General features: G+C 41.4%; 1 protein-coding gene and 1 non-coding gene across 3 annotated transcripts in view; both read right to left on the reverse strand.

Annotated features, from left to right (window-relative positions):
- Positions 1-3,610: 3,610 nt before the first annotated feature.
- LOC114204910 (U6 spliceosomal RNA) lies at positions 3,611-3,714 on the reverse strand. Its single transcript, XR_003608266.1, has one exon. It is a non-coding gene; the product is annotated as a U6 spliceosomal RNA (small nuclear RNA).
- A 4,881-nt stretch (positions 3,715-8,595) lies between these two features.
- The window catches only part of OTULINL (OTU deubiquitinase with linear linkage specificity like), a 28,306-nt gene continuing 14,816 nt past the window's right edge, over positions 8,596-22,085 (reverse strand). For both annotated transcript variants that reach the window (XM_028098002.2, XM_028098003.2), the window contains exons 2-8: positions 19,429-19,588; positions 19,308-19,339; positions 19,119-19,210; positions 18,200-18,349; positions 15,710-15,838; positions 14,568-14,837; positions 8,596-13,177 (exon numbers count right to left, since the gene is read on the reverse strand). In XM_028098002.2, coding sequence (XP_027953803.1) covers positions 13,004-13,177; positions 14,568-14,837; positions 15,710-15,838; positions 18,200-18,349; positions 19,119-19,210; positions 19,308-19,339; positions 19,429-19,588 — 1,007 coding nt within the window. In that variant the 3' untranslated portion in view covers positions 8,596-13,003. The remainder of the gene's footprint in view (positions 13,178-14,567; positions 14,838-15,709; positions 15,839-18,199; positions 18,350-19,118; positions 19,211-19,307; positions 19,340-19,428; positions 19,589-22,085) is intronic.

Genomic DNA, 22,085 nt, shown 5'->3' on the forward strand with positions numbered 1-22,085 from the left:
ATCTCTCAATGTCCACTCTTTCCTTTGGTCTGGCTTAAGTAAAAATGTTGTGTAAGAGGTCAGAGTACGTTTCCGTAGGAGCCCACAACACAACAGTTGTAAATAACACTTCTCTTCCTGAGGAAAGAAAGGGCATCAATCTGAGTAGGCACAAACAGGAGCCCCTAACACTCTGAGAAGTTGGGAGATGGATCTTGAGTCCAAATATTTCAAAAAGCAAAAGCTTCCCATTTCTGTTCCATGATGATTCTTTAATCCTTACCTCTTCCTTCAGTTGATTATTGCTTTCTTCAACTATAAGCCCATCTGAAAGATAGCTGTTCTTCTCTTGTGGTGCATAGCATCTCAACAGCCTGCTGTTTTCCTTAACAATTCCCCAACTTGCCTGTCTGTCCTTTGCTGTTTTTTCTCTATTCTTCCCATCTGTTCTCTGTTCATCCCCCCCCCACTTCCTGCTATTGGTTTATTAGCTATACTTCTACATTTTAGTTTTTAGTGGTTGTGCTAATGTTTATAACATATCTCCTTAGTTTACCAAGTCTACTTTAAATAATATTTGAATGCTATGTAATAACTTTATAACAGTATACTTCCATTTTCCCCTTCCATCCTTTATGCTATTGTTGTCATACATTTCGCTTATTTTTGCTTTACATAGTTGAATTTTTTTAACGAAAATAAAATACTTTCATATTTACCCACATATTTACCACTTCTTGTGTGCTTCATTCTCTCGTGTAGATCAAAGTTTTCATCTGGTTTTTTCTTCCGCCTAAAGAATTTCCTTTAACATTATTTCAGTGATATTCAATTACAAAGTCTCTCAGCTTTTATCGTAAAAAGTCTTTATTTCACCTTAAGTTGAACATTTTATTTTATTTCATTTCATTTTAAAGTTTTATTCATTTAAATAATCTCTGCACCCCATGTGGGGCTTGAACTCATGACCCCAAGATCAAGAGTTGCATGCTCTTCTGACTGAGCCAGCTAGGTACCCCTTAAGTTAAACATCTTAAAGGAAATTTTTGCTGGATAGAGAACCCTATGTTGACAGATTTTATTTTTTCTTCTCTCTTTTTTTTTTAAGATTTTATTTATTTGACAGAGAGAGACACAGTGAGAGAGGGAACACAAGCAGGGGGAGTGGGAGAGGGAGAAGCAGGTTCCCTGCTGAGCAGGGAGCCCAATGCAGGGCTCGATCCCAGGACCCTGGGCTCATGACCTGAGCTGAAGGCAGACGCTTAACGACTGAGCCACCTAGGCACCCCCAGATTTTACTTTTTCACTCTGCAATTTAAAGATGCCATACCATTGTCTTCTGACTGGCATCATTTCTGAAAAGAAATCTGCTTTCACTCTTATCTTTGGTCCTCTGTACATCATGTGCCTTGTTTCTCTGACTGATTTTAAGATTTTCTCTTTATCACTGTTTTTCAGCAATTTAATTGTAATGTGCCTTGCTGTGATTTTCTGTGTATGTTTATGCTCCTTGGGATTAATTAAAGTTTGTAGATCTATAGGTTCATAGTTTTTATTAAATTTGGAATTTTTCAGTCATTATTTCTTCAGATATTTTTCTGTCTCCCTCACCTCCCCTCCCACTAAATCACAGTTTTCTGGGATTCCAATTATACATACAATAAACCACTTGATATTATCCCCAGGTCACTGAAGTCTTGTTCATTTTTTTCCATCTTTTTTTCTATGTTTCAGATTGAACTGTTTGTATTGCTACATCTACAAGTTCGCTGGTCTTTTCTTTCCCTATGTCTCAGCTGCAGTTAATCCCATCCAGTGTATTTTTTTTTCATTTCACCAATTTAATTTTTGTCTTTAGAAATTTCATTTGGTTCTTTTTGTATCTTCATTCTCTTTCCATTCTATTCATATTAAAGATTCTTAAATATATTGAGTCTACAGTTGGTTAAGCATCTGTCTTCAGCTCAGGGTCCTGGGATGGAGCCCCACGTCAGGCTCTCTGCTCAGCGGGGAGCCTGCTTCTCCCCCTCCCCTCTGCCTGCCACTCCCCCTGCTTGTGCTCTCTCTCTCTCTGTCAAATAAATAAAATATTTTTTAAAAATATGCTGAGTTTATTTATAATAGATAATTCAAAGTTTTGTGTATTAATTCCACCATCTCTGTCATCGATGGATATTTTTTTTTTTTGGCTATTGCCTCTTTTTTTCTCCTGGTTATGGGTCACGTTTTCCTGATTCCTGGCATGTCTAGGAATTTTTTACTGGATGCTGAATATTGGATGTTAGGTTATTGAGTATCTGAACTTTGCTATCTTTCTTTAAAGAGCGTTAGCTTTGTTCTGGAAGCAGTGAAGCTACTGGAAGATCAGATGGGTTTGATCTTTTCATGGCTTTTAGAAAAACTCTTTAAGAGTAGGTCTGCAGTAGCCTCTGTTCTGAGCTAGTTTAGCTCTACTACTAAGATGTGACCCTCTGGGTTTCTTAAATAGTCAATTTGGAATGTGATTCTCTTGAAAGCATAATGTTGGAAGAGCCCTGGCTTAAACTTGGGAAGAGATTCAAAAAATTCTCTTTCCACTATGCCTAAAGTTTTAAGACCAAAGAGTTTTTGGGAGGAAACACAGAATGTGAGGTTGGCTGCAGGTGCACTGAAGGACCAAACATATGACTGGATGCTATGAAACAGGACACTCTTGTAAAGAAAAGTGGCTGTCAGATAGTCAATCATTAATCACAAGGTTAGTAATTCAGTGTGACAATTGATTCTCTCTGTATATAAGGATTTAATAGCTTTCTGGCCTGTCACATAGATGATGCTGAACTTCCTGGTCTCTGTTGGTCTACAATGGTACTGAAGATTCTGTTAATCTAACTGTGCATCTCCTTAGGACCATCAATCTACAAATAGGAACTTGGAGGCGGTATTACAATTTTGAAGAGGTTGTCCCTCATCATGTGTCTTTGCTTACATTCCTAAACTTTATAAACCTCTTTAAATGGTTTTATGCAGAGAGATTCTTTTCCAGTTAATATTTGAAAAAGTCTATTTTGTTTCATCCATTTGAACATGCCTTTGGTCAGAACATTTTATCACTGCCTCTCATTCAACATAAAAACTGACATTGAAAGTCTCATTATCTGGAGGTGGTTTAGGAGTACAGTAAGGAAGATGGTTTGGAACCATTTTTAAACTATTTCACCATATTTAGTTACTTATTTTTTTCCTGAGCTGGAGTAAGGAACGCTGGGTAAACAATAAGTAACTATGGGTACAGCACCAGTAATATCCATTTTATATGGTACTTGCTTCTTCCCACATGGATATTCAACTTGATGACTGAGGTCATTGGAATAAAGCTTTAAGTCTGACTGCTTTTATTATTGTGATTTTCATAGCATTGATCAGTATATTTACACATTTCATTAGGTCTTGGTGATCATTAACTTGTAAGAAATATTTCCTCTTCTCTGTATTTATTTAGTTTTTATTATTGGAGTATAGTTGACATACAATGTTATATTAGTTTCAGGTGTACAACATAGTGACTCAACAATTCTACACATTGTTCACCATAGGAAGTGTAGTTACCATCAGTCACCATACAACATTATTACAATATTATTGACTATATAAAAATATGGAACATTTCATGAATTTGCATGTCATCCTCATGCAGGGGCCACTCTAATCGTCTCTGTATTGTTCCAATTTTAATATATGTGCTTGCAGAAACACACGCTTTTTTTAAGCCAAAACTGCCCTTGGCTTAGTTTAGCTGTATCGTTAACCTTTGAAATGCAGATAAGTTTAATGTCTCCAATACATATTGGTCCAGAAATGAATTTAGTGGATTACCCATTTACAATACCAAACTATCTTTCCTGATAGTCACCATGAGGTCCTCCAAAGATTTCCCACTGTTTTCATTTACATAATGGCTAGAAAACCACAAACACAATCTGACCAATGAGAACCATCACCAGATTTATGCTTCTAAGGGTCTGGGTACTCTGTTCCCTGGCCCCAGGCTGTGTCTTAACAAACATAATATCCTATAGAAGTCATAATAGGCATAGGGAAAACAATATTTCATTACAGTAAATATAAAACTAACTTTTGATAAAGCTATTGGGATTCTGTGCATGTGGTTCCAGACAATCAGAGATGAACTTCGGGCTGACACTTAAGAGTGGGGGCGCCAACTTCTACCACCATGGAAATTTACTACCCGAGGCACAAAGAGAACAACAAATTAAGGAAGTCATCATGGAACCTGGAGGAAGGAGACAATGCCAAATCCAACCTTTGCAACCTGAAGTTGAAGTGCTGAGGCAGAATGCTTTACAGAGCTAACCCACTGCAGACTAAAAGTGTTGCTGAAAATGCACCCAGGGAAGGTTTAGAGGACCTGTCATCCTCTTGGCGTCAAAACACTGCAGGAAAGCTCACAGGACTTCCGGTCTGCATTTTTTAAAAGATTTATTTATTTATTTTAGAGAGAGAGAGAGAGAGAGAGAGAGAGAGAGTGGTGGGAGTGGGGGAGGGGCAGAGGAAGAGGGAGAGAATCTCAAGCCTACTCCCGGCTGAGCAGAGCCCCACTCAGGGATTGTTCTGAGGATCCGCAAGCTCAAGACCTGAGCCAAAATCAAGAGTCAGAGGCCCAACCGACTGAGCCGCCCAGGCGCCCCTGGTCTTCATTTTTAAAATACCACGTGTGTATCTTATCAGCTATTTAAAGATCAACAGCAACAAACCTGCACACGAAGGTAATTACTCTGGGCACCTGCAACTTTTTTTCTTTTTATCTTCCACCTGACCACCGAGAAAACTATTTCAGGAGGGCAACTTTGTGTGATGGTTACCCTGCGACATGGGTGCCACCCGGCATTTGTCTTCGCTCATCTCCAGTGAACTCCTTAACATTTTTATCAGTGAGGATGCTCACTGATAAGATTTCTAACCTTAATTATATGGTGCTCTGAACTAGATTCTTCTTCCATCGCGGAAGGTCACTCAGGTGTGCACCTGAGCTGTGAAAATCTCCACATACGGTAGATAACCGTTCAAGGCACACCGTGCTCACGCCCGCTTCCCAGAAATTTTGAATCGGTGCGGCAGACACTCTGGCCTCTCGCGCTGGCCACAGATGATTGGATGGAGTGGGGCATGTGGTTCAAGGGCCATGTGTGGGCTGAGCCAATCAGATTCTACTTGGGAATTTGAACTGATGAGCTACGATGCAGTTTCCTTCGGGGGTGGGAGCAGCCTTGTGTGCCAGGAGGAAGAAGACTGGGAGACAGAGGTGGAGAGAGACTGAGTGGGGCAGGGAGAAAAAGAGAAAACGTGTGCAGTGAGGCAGTGAAATCGTGAGCGATGAGACCATCTCTTTTATGAACCATGAGAGACACAGCTGCAAACCTTAATTCTTGGCTGTCCAAGGCCCAGGCAGCTTCCTGGAACTGGCTGTCCTTCCTGCCCTGTTGCTCTGTGGGATTCTCCCTACCAAACTCACTTACATGGGCTTCTGTCGTCACAACCCACACTGCTGGAACAGAACCCAGACTATGTCAGGAACACCTATATCTTGCATTCCTGACAAGGCTTAGACTCAGGCAATATTTCGCACTAATCATACAACAGCAACTCAAGCTCCTAACCATTTCTCACTCACAATAAAGCCAACACAGGACTGGAATTCATGGATTTGTCCAAAGTTCTTCCTTACTGCAGAAATTTAGTTTGCGCCCCTCTTCAATCCCCCGTATATGAGTCCTGCAAAGGCCGAGGAGAGCAGTGGTCTTTTGGAGCTGGGAAGACCGTCAGGAACCAAGGTATAATGGGTGTATCTGGTTAACACAGTCTGGTGGAAACCCCTGTTACAGAACTGCGCCCTCCCTGTCTCCCTTGCCACTGAAAGGTATTGTCCTCTTGTCTTGGTAGTAAGCTTCTAGGACCTCATTTTTCCTGACTTCAGTTGGGCACCTTGGGTGTGTCCTTCTGCTTCTGACTTTGGTAAATATCTAAGATGTGCTCAAGTGTTCCCGCCATGGGTTGGCAAGTTCAGGCTGCCCATATTCTTGCTTCCCTTCAGCCACACCAGCCTGGCCCTACATCGTGGTCTCCAACCTGGGACCTGCCCCGGAGACTCAGCAGAGTCCAGACTGAGGTCAGGCCTCGTCCACCAGCATGGAACATGGCCCGTGTGTTCCCCGGACATCTTAAGGTTCTGTTCCTTTTTAGAAGTCCATGACATAATATATATATATATATATGGACTTCTTTTTTTAATATATATTAAAAAAAAAAAAAGAAGTCCATGACCCACTTCATAACATTCTTTCAGGAGCCATAATTTATTTAAAAACCTGTTTCTGGGTGAAGTCAGTGTCCTTGGTTAATTTTAACCTCACTAGAGATACAATGTTAGCAAAACTTGGCTTGACATCTAATGTCTACAGTGGCCATTCCATAGGTCACACTGACGTGATGGGTATGCCAGGGCATCATAACTTCAGGAAGCTTCTCTCCCCAGGATGTCTGAAAACTAGCTCTCTTTAAGTCCTGAATCAGTAAAAAGAAATTTCAGGGGACATACTCACACTATGAGAGTCTTTGCTTCTTTAAGTAGTAACAACTGCACTTAGCTCTCATCAGCTTGGGATTTGGAATTCATTTGATATTTGTATGTGTGCTGTTCTCCTCACAATGATACAAGACCCACATCCCTTCCCACAGGAGCTTGAAATCCAGTAAAGAAATAAAGTGTGATGATGAAGATTTTTGTTAGCCCAAGGAACCGAAATCAAAATGAGGTTCTTGCTACTTTCTGCCAAGAGACTGTAGAAACCTAGGAAAGCCTGGAGGGGAGATCCCAGCCCCATTCGCCTCCTCAGTGAGGTGCCCCAAGCAAGGCACACATGGCACCGACTCCATACAGCATCTTGGTTGGACCAGTAACAGCAAAAAATCCCACAAAATGACAACAAAAATGCACTGCCCCAAATCGGGGCAAAATCCCGAACTCCCAGATAAATGGCATCAGAATCTATTGATTCCTGCCTGAAACTCCTGGGTTAGTGCTATTAAAGTGTGCTCTCCAGACCAGCATCACTGTGAACCCTTCGTTGCCAGTCTGCAGTAGCACATACAGACATTGACAGGAAGTACTGAGAAACTTTTATAGCAACCCGATCTCAGTGTAACATTTTTACTATATTTTTACAAAAGTGCCAGTCTGCAAAGCATTGGAAAATTTAAAAACTTGTCCCCTACCATGAATAATTTTAAAAGCACTGCTCTGCCACAATTTTCAAAGGGAAAAAGCCACTTTCCTTCCTGCTCTAAAAAGAGAATTGTGCAGTGTTTCCCTTTCTTGTACAGTACATACAGTATCTTTACATTTGCCTGCACTTGTAAAGACCTACAGGAGGGACAGCCAAGAATACAACTGCTAAATATAACTGGTCTCACAAGCAGATTCAAGTGTTCCATTATTACCTTGTGAAATATAAACCAAGTGGAAACAATTTCTCATTTACCTACCTCTGACTAATGCATTAAATGTAGATCACATATCCACCAGGACTGAGTTTTTCCTTTAACCTATCTAGCAAGTTAAATGATAGCCAAAGGTTGCTTGTGACAAGAGAGATACATTTACGTCTCCTATTTAGCTACAATGATACAAATATTTTTTGACAAACATCATTTTCCCCATTCATCAGCTCATCTCTGCTCCGTTTTTAAGGGAGTCATAAATGTATCTACTTGGAATCACACACTGCAAGTTCCAGGACATTCGAGCAACCTTTCAGGTCTTTGCTCCAGCTGTCGGTCAGTTTTCACCAGCTGCTTCTCTTCACCTGGCCCTGAGGTCCTTTCCACGAAGCTCAGTCCAGCAAAGAAGCCAGCACCCAGAGGAAATTCTTGCACGTACTGACCGGTGCATGAGGCAGTTCCCGAGCTGTTTCCCAGGTTTTGTCCTTGGGGATGGCAATGATAACAAGAAATGGGGCCAGGACTGTCTCAGGCTTTTGTGTTTGTCCTGATAAATTTGTTGATCGATGGTAAGGTGCAATGGGGTAAAGCTATACGGTGTCCACATAGCATTTTCGCATTGCCGATTTGACCCTCGTTCCACCTTTTTAAACTTTGAGGGTGAACAAAACTGTAAAATGCTACGTTCCCACCTTGTTTTAACCACCGACCTCTATTTGGTTCCATCTAAATCTTCCATGTGAGGCTTTATAAGTTAGGAGCAAAAAAAAAAAATTATTTACAAATAAGCGATTTCTATGGGAAAAATATTTCTGTACTTAGGAATGCTTCTTGGGAACATATTCCTGGTTTAAATAAGCTCCTGGTGCAGATGGGTTTTACAGCCCATCTCAACTAAGCTGGAAATACTTAAAGCAAGCATTTTTTTTTTTTTTAATTTTAGGAACTCCTCTTGAGTAAGCTTTCCAAGATCATCACAAATAAGTGATGGAAGCAAAATGACTTAATTCTGTCTGCACTTGAAGGTCACTTGTACTTACTGAAATTCAAGAACAACCTACGCCCCGATGACATTGACTGTGAGGACCAATAGATCAATCAGATACGGAAAGTTGGGTTTTGTTTTATTATTTATTTATTTATTTATTTATTTATTTATTTATTTTGTAAGGTAATCTCTATGCCCAACATGGGGCTTTGAATTCACGACCCTGAGATAGAGAGTCGCATGCTCTACAGACTGAGCCAGCCAGGCACCCCTGCACCCCAAACACACAAAGCTGATCTTTAAACGGAGAACAGTATTTCTCTGTTTAAGAGACACCAGCCAGGATGAAATTTTAAATGCCATGTGTGGTTCACCCACCAGAGCTGGCTTTGCAACACTTGTTCCAACAGAGCTCTCGATTCTGCACATGGTCTGTGACCTTCAAGTGCAGACAGACAGCACACACCTCTGGCTGTTCTGCAGAGCACTTTGGTCCAGGGGCTGTCGGGTAAGGGAGCAAGTGGTTTTCCATTACTTACAACCCACGTTATTAAACATAAACACAATCCAGATAAGCTTTCATTTTCTCAGCCTACAGGATAGGACAGAATTAAAACCAAAGAGAATTAAGGGAAGACCCAATGATTTTGAACAAATAACATAAGTGATTGTGCAGTTTCGACCCACCTAATTTTGTGTCTGACTATAAAAGAATCCTTGTGAAGAAAATAGGATTTGAAGGAAACTGAATGTCTGTGGAGACAAGTGTATCTAAATACAGTCAATACTAAGGTAATGAAACAATAGTCAACTTAATGATAAGTAACCCAGTAGACGGTTTGAGTTTTAGATCTACGAAAATATAGATTGTTATTTTTATGTTTTCCACAGTAACTAGTCTTAAGCAGTGTGAATGGAGCACATTCTTGGGAAAACAATCACACCATCTGAGGAACTTGCTGACACTAATTCTGAATTAGTCGTTTCTGTATTTGTATTTTAATAGGTTTTCACATATCAGTTTAGTTATCAACACAAAAATTTACCTTCTTTAAAGTGGAATTCCCAACATTTCCAGAGTACTCAGAAGTCAGATTTTTTTCCTCCCCAAGATCAGCTTAGACAGAACTAAAATGGTCTTTTTCTTTGATCTCACTAGAATATGAGAAAGCACCTGATATAGAACAGTAATTATTTTCCTACAAAATTCATTTGCAGGCAAATCCTTGGAAAATTAATGTGAATGCCCTGCCCTGACTCGGGCTGCTCTTCTCTCCCGGAGGCTGGGCAGATCCTATGCCGGCTTGGTCTGGGGTCTCCCACACACTAGGGAAGGCCCTGCGGCTGCCCCTGTGGGTGGAAATGACGTGGTTCAAGACTGTGAAGGCCCACATCCAAGAAATGCAAGTCACCAGGGTGGCCCTGAATTAATACAGTTTCTTGGGGACCTTTTAAATGATAGTGTTCCGAGGACGAAACCAGAAGCCACCTGTAATTATTTCTTTACTTTGGAGATGAAGTAGAACAGAATCCGCCTGATCCATCTGGTCACCTAAACCTCCCTCACACTGGACTTCTGCGTGTAAGCCTGGAGAAAACACTGACATGACAAGGCCATGATACAAAGAATGTGAGAAGGAAAAGAAGTCCAAGTACCAGGCAGGGGAATTAAACTTGCCTCCTATCAAAAAAGTCCATCTTGAAGATAAAAAACGTTCTGAGGATGGATGGTGGTGACAGTAACACAACAGTGTAAATGTCTTTACTATCACTGAACTGTACATTTAAAGAGGATTAAAATAGTAAATTTTATGTTATATACATTTTGCCACAATAAGAAAGTCTTGTACTGGTATTCATCCAACCCCTCGGTATGGCCACATAATGGTCAAAATGTAAGAGAGAAATGTATTCTAAAATCAGAAAGGGACAGGGGTGCCTAGGTGGCTCAGTTGGTTAAGCCTCCAACTCTTGATCTCAGCTGAGTCTTCAACTGAGGATTGTGGGGTTTGAGCCCTGCACTGGACTTAAATTTTTAAACAATCAGAAAGGACAAGGACATATGTTTGCATTTTTACTATAATTTTCTCATCATTTAAAACATACAAGGTTAGAAAGTCATTAAATGCTGGTATCACACAGGAAATTCACCTCCAAGTTACTGTTGGCCTTTAAAAGTCGTGCTAAACTTATATACACTTCCTTCCAATTAGTTTGTTATTCATTACACAACTGAATTAAAAACAAAACAAGACCAAAAACACCCAGTGCCTCCTCCCTTAAAATTTTGTTTGGATGCCTTCCCAGAACATAGCAACTATTTAAAGGTCTTAATTTTTTACTTTTCCTTGTATCAAACTGTCCTTTTTTTCACAATCTGTTCTCACCCCACCCTGCCCTGCGCCCCCAAACACAAGGTTATGGATAAACATAATTGATTAATATGTCACAGAGCTATAGGCTGCCCATGCCTGGGAAAAGCTCTTCCTCTCAATCCTGGGCTGATGTGGAAATCACTACATTGGGTAAGGAGATGCAAGGTGAGTGGTAATTTACAAATGCCAGGTAGGTGCCTGGACAGCCCAACTGGAAGCATAAGTCTAGAGCAGACAGTCTACGAGTATCACCGTAGCCTGCTGCAGTCTGTCATCACGTCTGCTTGTGAACACAAAGGGTGGAGTTCATTTCTTCTTGGTCCCAGTAATAGATCATGGGGATAACTTTCGACAGGGTCAATGAAATGACAGGAGTTATACAAAATCATAGATGCTTCCAAGCAGGAATGCACTATAAAGATCAAGGAAGAACTCCTATTTCAAAAAAAGAAAAGAGCTCCTATTTCATGGGGCTATCAAGGTAACACAAAGCCCCTTGGTCTGAGCTGATTGCTTTCCAACTCTTCAACCAGAAAACGAAATGACAGCAGGTAGAGTACAACGTACCATTGGACGTACTGATTATCCTCAGTACCAAAGAATCGGGATGTTATTTTTATATACCACAGCATTGAATGTCCCTTATTTTACTTACAGTAGAAACAGTATGAAAATGGGAGAAAACGTTAGCATAAAAAATGTTAAGTAAGTCACTCTTAGAACAGATTTGTCCCTTTGAAGTAGTATACCATTGGCCAGGGTTTTAAAAGTTACTTTGTACTTACTGAAATTCAAAACAGACCAGCAAAATACCTTCAAAATAAAGATTAACAAAATAAACTAGAAAAGTATTTCCAAAGTAAAGATGACCAAAAATTAGTTACCTTGAGTACATTAGTTGTCAGTTGTTGTTCTAACACATTACCAGAAACCTAGTGACTTAAACCACACAGACGCATTATCTTACAGTTCTGTAGGCTAGAGATCTGGCACGGGTTGCCCCGGGCTAAAATCTGGAGGCTCTCGGGAAGACTCTGTTCTCTTGCCTTTTCAGCTTTCAGAGGCCACCCCCATTCCTTCCGTCATGGTTCCTTCCTCCATTTTCAAAGCCAGAAATGTTGTGTCTCTCTCCGTTCTGTATTTTACATTTCCCTTTGGCCCTGACATTCTTCCAATTCCCTCGTCCCCTTTTAGGGGCCCTGGGGATTATACTGGGCCCACCTGGAAAACCCAGAATAACCTACTTCCAGGTCAGATTAGTACCTTAATTCCACCTGCAACCTTATTCGTCTTTGCCACTTAACCCAACATATTCACAGGTCCTGGAGATTATGACATAGGCATGGTAGGGGTTAGGGTGGCATGATCCTAGCTACCACACATTAAATACACATGTAAATAAATACACCACAGTTTAATGTTTTGTAATAGTTCAATAATTGTCATCCGGTTGCCTTCATCTACAGAATTAATCTTTTTTATCCATATAAAACAAATCGGACCAGTCAGATGCAACAGTAATAAAAAAATGTAAAGCAATATAAAACAAACTGTACAACATTACAAGGTAGTGATTATTTGTGTGTATGTGTCCATATGTGTATATATAAAACTATACAATGTATACACATGTGTATATGTGTGTAAACACACACACACAATTTTACAGTTAATCAAGTCGTTCTAGAAAAATCAATATACCAGAAAGATTCCAGGGAAGGTAATGCTTCTAAAATAAGGCCACGCTTATGAAGATCCAAAATCAAAGACAAGGTTCCTAACGAGAACATCGAGGTTAGAGACAAAGTCTTTCCCGGTTAGTCCTTTCCCCCTTTTTCTCTCGATTTTTTCCTGGTGTTCTACTGCCCAAATTCACTGTCCCTGTGCCCTGAAAGGCCTGCTACCTGTGAAATGACCAGAGCCCACATGAACGAGGTCAAACCACCAACCCACAAATATATTTATTAGTGAGGCTGGTCTGGAGGAAATTGCTGGAAAACAAAGGATATCTGTGCACCCCTGCGTCCAGGGCACCTGCCCCTCCATTGAAGAAGGTCCTGATCCTTTCAGTGGCTGCGATGCTAGCTTTGGTTGTCCAGCCGGACTTTCCTTGAAAGTAGGACCACTGCCATTGGCGAGAGCTGGTACCCAGTCCACACCGGACTCAAAAGATGGGAACGTGGTAGTGGCGGTCATTCTCCGTCAGCAGGGAGATCTCTGGCCACTCCCTGGGCGGCAAGTCTGGGTAGCAGACCTCGAAGTCTCTGGAGTTAAACTTGAACAGTCTGAACACTTTCATCTTTATTTCAAGGGAGTACCCAAGAATAAACATATCGATCTGGAGAAGAGATGAAAAAGAGGTCACAAACCAAACCATGAGAGACGATGGACTCTGAAAAACAAACTGAGGGTTCTAGAGGGGAGGGGGGTGGGGGGATGGGTTAGCCTGGTGATGGGTATTAAAGAGGGCACGTTCTGCGTGGGGCACTGGGCGTTCTGCACAAACAATGAATCATGGAACACTCCATCAAAAACTAATGATGTAATGTATGGTGATTAACATAACAATAAACAATTTAAAAAAAAAAAAGAGGTCACAAACACACATTTCCAACTCCCTGTCCCCCACCGGAGGAGGGAGCATGTTCTCCTGCAGCTTATGGAGTAATGTGCTTATTTACAGACCCACGCACAAACCACTGAGGGGCTACAGACACGAACAAATGCCCATGACGTGGAAGGCAGGGGAAGGCAGAGGAAACTCTTTGTAGACTAGCATGAAAAATTTACAGGGAAAAGCTGTTTGGGAAAAAAAAAAAAAAAACAACTAATAAAAAATAAAGGAATGCTCAGAATAAAAAAAATCACACTGTTTTCCAACTAGTTTTATATCCATTTTTTATAAAAATGCCAGGTAATTTTGTGCACTGCCTAAGAGAGCAAAGCCCAACAAAACCTCTTTACTATGGGGATAAAAAAGTATTCTCTGGATTTAAAAAAATTTTTTAAAGATTTTATTCATTTATTTATTTGATAGAGAGAGCATGCATGAGCAGGGAGAGAAGCGCAGAGAGAGAAGCACAGGGAGAGAGGGAGAAGCAGACTCCGTGCGGAGTATGGAGCCTGATGCGGGGCTTGATTTCACAACCCTGAGATCATGACCTGAGCCAGGATCAAGAGTTAGCCGCTTAACTGAATGAGCTACTCAGGCGCCCCTGGATTTTAAAATTTTTCAGTAATTTTTTTTAAGTTAAAGTTCATTTACTGTTTTTAGTCATCTCTACACCGAATCTCTCACGACCCTGAGATCAAGAGTTGCATGCTCTTCCAACTGAGCCTGCCAGGCACCCCTAAAATTTTTCAATAATGTCTATTTATCTTTAGTAAGTAACCAAGTACTTTCCCAAACTTCATCTCATTTTCCAACAGGACTTCCTCCTGGTTCAACTCTGTTGTGGGAGAACCTGCCACCATCTGAGAGGCAGAGTTAAAGGTTAGAAAGGCTTCTCACACTGGGGCCCCCTGGTCACGGGGCTGGGCAGACGCACAGCAAACAGCACGGAGCAGTGAGGTTTCTCGCTCTTTTTTTCCTTCTTTTTAAGGGTTTAAGATAAAACTCTCTTTGCAGTGGGTTTTATCACCGCTGAAAGTAAACTCCAAACACCTGTGTGTTCAAGGACTGCCAATATCATCCTGAATCAAACACAGGATTCTTCTACCCCCATTACCTGCTCTAGTCCACATGTGTCGCCCACAGAATTCAGGTGATTCATCATGAAGCTTAAAGGGTCAGATGATGTTTCCCGGGAAAACAGGAGTTGAAAAAGACTGGGAATGACCTTGTTAGTCTTCATTTGTTCATAAACTTCAGTGACTTGATATAGCATGATAAACTTTAAAGCTTCATACAGTTTATATTCCAGAAGAACATCAGAAAAAAGGATGTTGCACATACTTCCTCTCTTGTGATAATCCTTAATTCCACTAAATTCAGTCCACTAAAAATACAGATGTAAAAGGGAAATTTACAGGGGAAAGGTGAATTCCCATACCATGGCATAATTTTTCAAAGTACTTATAAAAATAAACCAAAGATTAATAGAGGGGAACTTTAACTTTTCATTTTATAGCTTTTGACCCTGATTTTTTTTAACCACAAGTATGTATTACTTTTACAATCACAAACTAGTTAAAATGAAACACTTTTCAAATAAGCACCACCAACTAGGTAAAATGCCACGCAAGTTAGTTTCCTAAGACATCTTAAGGTAGTTGGGTCACACAGAAGATAATCCAGAGACAAACAGTACTAACTAGCATTCCTTCATACTCACTTACCAAACACAGATTAAAGCACTCACTGAATCCTGACGACGACTATTGACATATCAGTTTTACATGAGACTATGGCACAGAAATGTTATGGTATTTACCATGGAGGATTCATTTCAACAATCCAAAATCTGCGTCTATTAAAAGGCAGGAAAAACTCCCAGTTCAAATTATAGCATCTGTGCTGTGCCCAGGTTATTAATAGGGCACATCCCAGAAGTGCACTTCTGAGTGCGCTGTCTGCACCTTGCACCCCCATCTTTTGAGGGGAAACAGGTACGTGATTGTTAAGGTTTCCCAGAGAGCCCACAAAGGTCTCCTTAACCCATATTGGGCCTAATTGTCATGTACAACATTGCTCGTTCATTACTTGGAAGGCGAACAAAGAATAGGAAAGCCAATCGTCAGTTCCTAGAAGAGACGTTCCTGGCCACATGTCCTCCTTATGTGGCATCAAGTGACATGCCTGACAGAGGAGAGTTGCTATATCTGGGGGGCGCACTTTCATTCCTAGTCTCTTCTTCTCCCAAACACTCACCTGTGTTTTCAATAATTCCACACATTTACGTAATTTTCCAAACACATTGGAACCTGTATACTTCTCAGGACCAAAACTGTATTGCTGGATCCAATTACAACCTTGTGAAAAGAGCAGCTTTTCAGGAAGCTTGAAAAGGAAGCAGATGCCAACCATGATTAGTACCTCAACACTTAGGACACACAATTTAGAGTACGTCATCACGGTGCATGATCTTATCTCACTTAGCAATCTCTGTTTAAAAACACGATAACAACAATTAAATAAAAGCATATAGTTCCTTTTAGATTTGTGGATTAAGTGATTTGGATCGGACTTTTAATTTACCATTTTACAACTGACAAAAACCTACATGAAGATTATGTCTATGGAAACAATCTTTCTGCATAAAACACTTCCCAAACTGCCTGGGTATATCCCTTTAGAAATGATTTTTACCCAAACAATGCTAGAATACCATAGTACGTCAGGGAGCACGCAGGCTTTAGAATGAAGCACCCTGGGGTCCAACCCTCACTCTGTCACTTACCAGCTGAGAGGCTGCACATTACTTACCCTCTCAGCCTCATCTTCCACCATAAATCAAGGACAATACTATCCATTCTACAGGACCCTTGTTGGGATTTAATAAGATTACGGAATACTTAAGCCTCTGATCTAGTGAAGGGATCTAATCCATTTTCCCGCCCTGCTGAGCTTGGGGAGCCCAGAGGCTCGGTTGTATTCTCTGTCCTCAGCAAGTAGCAGCAGGCCTAGCACAACCCACACACTTGACAAGTACTTGCTAGATAAAATGAAACTTTATATTTACTTGCTCCTCCATCCTTAAACGTACATCCTAGATTAAATATCCTACATTCAAAATAAAAATTCAGATTGTTCATCAAGAATGTTCTGCCTTAGGGCGCCTGGGTGGCTCAGTCGGTTAAGCGACTGCCTTCGGCTCAGGTCATGATCCTGGAGTCCCAGGATCGAGTCCCGCATCGGGCTCCCTGCTCAGCAGGGAGTCTGCTTCTCCCTCTGACCTTCTTCCCTCTCATGCTTTCTCTCTACCATTCTCTCTCTCTCTCCATAAATAAATAAAAATCTTTAAAAAAAAAAAAAGAATGTTCTGCCTTAAAAAAAAGAAAAAGAAAAAGAAAAAAAAGAATGTACTACCTTACACTCTTAAAATGAAAAAAAAAAAAAACAAGGCACAGACCGGGAGAAAATATTTGCAAATCACATATCTGATAAAGCACTTGTACTCGGAATGTATAAAGAACTCTCAAAATTCAGTCAATAATAAAATAAAACAAAAAAATAAAAATAATTTAAAAATAAATAAATAGGGGTGCCTGGGTGGCTCAGTCATTAAGCGTCTGCCTTCGGCCCAGGTCATGATCCCAGGGTCCTGGGATCGAGCCCCGCATCAGGCTCCCTGCTCAGCGGGAAATCTGCTTCTCCCCCTCACTCTCCCCCTGCTTGTGTTCTCTGTCTTGCTGTATCTCTCTCTGTCAAAAAAATAAAATCTTTAATAAATAAATAAATAAATAAAAATGGGCAAAAGACTTGAACAGACACTTCTCTAAGAAGATAACATGGATGGCAAATAAACACATGGAAAGACATTCATCCTTCCACACTAGGGGAATGCCAACTAAAAGCATAGTGATACCAGGGCACATCTATCAGCATGGCTACAAATAACCCCAAATCAATCCTGGTTAGAATGTGGAACAACTGGAACTCTTACTCATTACTTGTAGAAATGCAAAATGGTGGAGCCACACTGGAAAACAGATGACCGGTTCTAACCTACACCTACCACATGACCCAACAATCTCATTCCCAGGCATTTGCCCAAAAGGACAAAATCCTGTATGGAAATATTTATAACAGCTTTATTCATACTTGTCAAAAACTGGAAATAATCCAGATGTCCTTCAAGTGACGAACGGATAAACAAACTGCGTCATACTCATGTCAAGGAAGACCACTCAACAATAAAAAGGAATGAACTACCAATTCACAGAACATGGATGAATGGCAATGCATTTTGCTAAATGAAAAAAGTCAGATTCAAAAGGCTACATGCTGGATAGTTCCACGTACTGGACATTCTGGAAAAGGCAAAATGATAGGGACGTAAGACCTATCAATGGTGACCTGGGGCTAGGTGTGAGAGAGGGTTGACTATAAAGGAATTGGGGGGAGTCTCTGGAGCGCTCTATCTGTTTGTCAAAACTCCAGTAAGTGTAGAGTAAAAAAGTGAATTTTAGTAGACCACCTTGCCTTTGAAGGACAGATGTTCTTCTTGAGAAAAGATGGTGACATTAAAAACAGACAAGACTGAGTAGGACGGCCTCTCTGAGATGGACGGGGTACGTAGGGCCTTTGAAGGCTCCTTCCATCTCAGGACACACAGAGCCGCCCACGGAAGACCCGGCCGTCTGCACGGCAATGCTTGTCAACACGTTGTTCCCCCACGTCTCCAGTGTGTGGACGTACCTTAACAATGTCTTTCTCTTTCATCCAGGATGGAAAGGAGAGGCCCTGGCTGAATATCTGGAACAGCACTGACCTCAGAGCGTCATAGTTATCTCTTTTTACTAGTCGGACACATTTAATGTGATGCCGCCAAAATAGCTCTTCGTAAGCCTGTCCGCACAAAAAGAAGAATTTGGTTTTCAACTCCTCTGGATGAGAGAATAAGCAAAATGAATTCACTGCACTGCCAGTGAGGCGTGACTCCCAAATCAAGTGGACAACAGAAACGAAAACAATGCTAAATTACGAATGTGACCACAGGCCATTTTTAAGTGACTTCTGTGTGTACTGAGTCCAAGTCCTGCGCTTTCAGTTGATAAATTCCTGGAAGCTCAGGGCCAGGGAATGTCATTTAGGGAAGATGATAGCTACAACTGACCACAGTGGAAAAAAAAAATACCATATACACTTAAGACCATGCTAAAAAGTACTTGAAACAAAACTTTCTCGCTGCTGACAAGGCTGGATAGCACTGCTGGGAATATTTACCAAGACTGGTCCAATGGGCAATTCTAGAAATCCTCGAAATCTTTTACATCCAGGTGCCTAATCCCTCCACGGACAGAAGTCTCCCCTGCATGTGGAGATGGGCCAGAGGCCTAGCAGGAGGAGCTGAAAAGAGTGCCACCCTCCAATTTCCTGCAATTACAGCCTCATTTACGTCTTTGACCAGGTCCTCAAAGGCCCTCGCTCTATCTAGGTGACGGCCCGAAGCCAGGGTGTGGCAGCTGCTTGGCTTTGTCGTGAGAACCACAGCCGTTCTTCACGGCACATCTGGGGTTAGCGGATCTCTGGGCTTCGTAAAGCAGAGTGCAGTGTTTGCTTCCTGATTTTCACACACACATTCTGCACCATCCGTGACCTGTGTCAGCAGACGCACCTTCCTCATCAGCTTGGCACGTGGCGTCTCTCCTTTCCACTCTCTCGCACAGTAACTGAGCAGATCAACCTCCGCCTCCACGCTGAGGTTCCCTGGACCAAATCAAATAGAAAAGGTACTTAATTTTCCCTTTCCTCACCCTTCTCGAACCCTCTCTGCACCTTAGAAATGACATATGAAAATATTTACTTTTGAATTTTCTCTGCAGATATCCAATCCACCTAAAAGATAAAGGGAAAAATGATATTAAAAATCTACTTTGAACAGCAAGGGTCTCTTGGTGAAACTGGAAGCTGATCTGACCACCTACCATTTCAGCCAGTGCCCGAAATCGCAGTGCATCCTCCTGAAGTAGCAGAGGGCGGCCACCAGACATGAAGCTGCCAACATCACTGACCCCTTTGCTATTCTCCACACGGTACCTAAAGTTTGGCTGGTGACTAGCATCCAGGAGTGAACTTGGTCACTTCCTACAAGAAATTAATAATAAAAAAAAAAAGGCACATCACAATTACACAAGTCTGCTTTGTTTAAGGGGGAAAAATATATTGGCTAATTTTACCTGCAAAGTGTCTCTCATTGATGACATAAATAGTTTTTATTTTTTATATATTTATTTTTTAAAAGATTTTATTTATGTATTTGTCAGAGAGAGAGAGAGTGAGGAGAGCACAAGCAGAGGGGAGAAGCAGGCTCTCCGCTGAGCGAGGAGCCCGATGCAGGACTCGATCCCAGGACCCTGGGATCACGACCAGGGCTGAAGGCAGACGCTTAACCGGCTGAGCCACCCAGGAGTCCCTGATTACATAAACAGTTTTTAAAGCATTCAAAAATTCAATCTGAAAGTTAAAGAAACCCCCGGTTCCCCTATAATCGATGTTCTACGTAAGAATATCTTTGTTCCACAGAATTTACCAGGAATAACCATCAAGAGTATCAGTTCCAGAATCCCTGGGACCCGTTCAAAACCTGCCTCTATCTACTACCCTGGCTGTGTGACCGTGGGAAACCTGACTTCTCTCCTCTGAATTGTCTTGACTGTAATATTGGGGAAAACGCGGACCTCACTGGGGCAAGATGGAATGGGATGATTTCCGAACCAGCACGGTGCGCCCGTGCACTGTGTTGTGTATCTGTTGAAGCCAAGAATGGTTCCAGGAATTCTGCTCGACACCAGGGGGCCTCCAGCAATGCCACCGCCAGGCACTTCTGCCCACTTGGATATTCTTAGATCTTTATGAGCTATAACACATGGCATCACCTTCACACACACAATGAGGGACCCAAACAGCAGGCTTGACATCACTTCCAGGAAGTGGACCCCTCAGAAGAGCAGTGAGGTGGGGACAGGCGTGCTGCGTATGGTATACGTTCCCATACCTGATGTGACCAGGGAGAATGAACGGGCCAGAAAGCTCCAACTGTATACCTACAGTATTTTACTATGGGCAGCAGATTCCCAATTGTATTATGCTTGAGCATGTAAAACGCTGAAGTACAAATGAGGAAGAGAACTTTTGAATAGTGGCCAAACCTCCCGGGGTTCATTGTGAAATCATTCCCTCCCTGGCACAAGGTTTAGTAAAATTCCAGTGATTAACTGGAGTAAAAGCCTCAGCAATTCAGGATCTGCAATTGTAGCATTTTTTTTTTTTTTTGAGTCGGCTCCACACCCAACGTGGGGCTTGAACTCACAACCCCAAGATCGAGTCACGTGCTCCACCACCTAAGCCAGCCAGGCACCCCAATTTTAGCATTTTTGACCATATGGATATTTGATATACATTTAAACTCTCATAAGGAAAGAATTTACCAGCAAATAAATTTACCAAAAAAGAAAAGAAGAAATAAAGTTACCAGTAAATAAGAATAGACATACTTACAATGACTTAAAAGGGCATTTTCAAAAACAGGTACTCATCTGTCTAGAACAATTCATTAGCTGTTCATTACATATTTACTCCTGCCTAGCTATTTAGTAAAACTTTTTGGGAGTTGTTTAAAAATGTAAACCTATACTGCCTTTACATCTATAAATAAGATTTTTATTAATTCAGAGTGATTTCCCAACTGTGACAATTCTGACCTATGCAAGTACTTTTAGTAAATCCTTAAACTCAGCAAGAACTAGAATTTTGTCTAGGTGATACATAATTTCTTTTCATGTATTTATAAACATTTTCTAGAAAAATGGAATATTACACATGATTTTACAGTTTGTTGTTTCTCTTCATACAAAGTAGACATCTTTTCATATCACTACATATAGATCTACATTCTTCGTTTTTTTTTTTTAAAGATTTTATTTATTCATGAGAGACAGAGGAGGAGAGAGAGAGAAGCAGAGAGAGAAGCAGGCTCCCAAGGAGCAGGGAGCCCAATGCGGGACTCGATCCCAGGACCCCGGGATCATGACCTGAGCCGAAGGCAGACGCTTAACCATCTGAGCCACCCAGGCGCCCTCCATTCTTCTTTTTAAAGAATGCATATTATTTCAGTATAAAGACAGACCATCACATATGTACGTAGTCACTGCCTTACTAATAAACCATTGGGATTGTTTTCCATTTCTCACTCTTAAAAACATTGCTGAGACAGACATTATCCTCCAACGGTCCTTGTGGGCTCAAGGGTAGCTTTTAGGATAATTTCAAGAACAGGAAACTCTGGATCAAAGGGTGTGTACATTTTTAGTTTTGACAGATATTGCCAAAGTGCCTTCCAGAACAAACCATCAATTAACCCCCCCATCACATGTCCCAAGGGCCTGCATTTTCCCTCAATCCCGGCCCTGGGTCCTGGTTGTGATTTCTCTCTGTAGTCTGCATTTCTGTAGGAACACATTCACATTTCTTCTTCCGGGAAGAGACTTGTAGAGCGTCTGCCCATTTCCCACTTGGCTGGTGCTCATTTTTGTGGGGACTTGGAGGGCTTGAAGTCACTGCGGTGGGGTCTGGCTGCTGCTCC

The sequence above is a fragment of the Eumetopias jubatus genome, unplaced genomic scaffold, assembly GCF_037043125.1.
Source record: "Eumetopias jubatus isolate StellerSeaLion01/CBP00866 unplaced genomic scaffold, mEumJub1_p1.0 scaffold_5, whole genome shotgun sequence".
Lineage (NCBI taxonomy): Eukaryota > Metazoa > Chordata > Mammalia > Carnivora > Otariidae > Eumetopias > Eumetopias jubatus.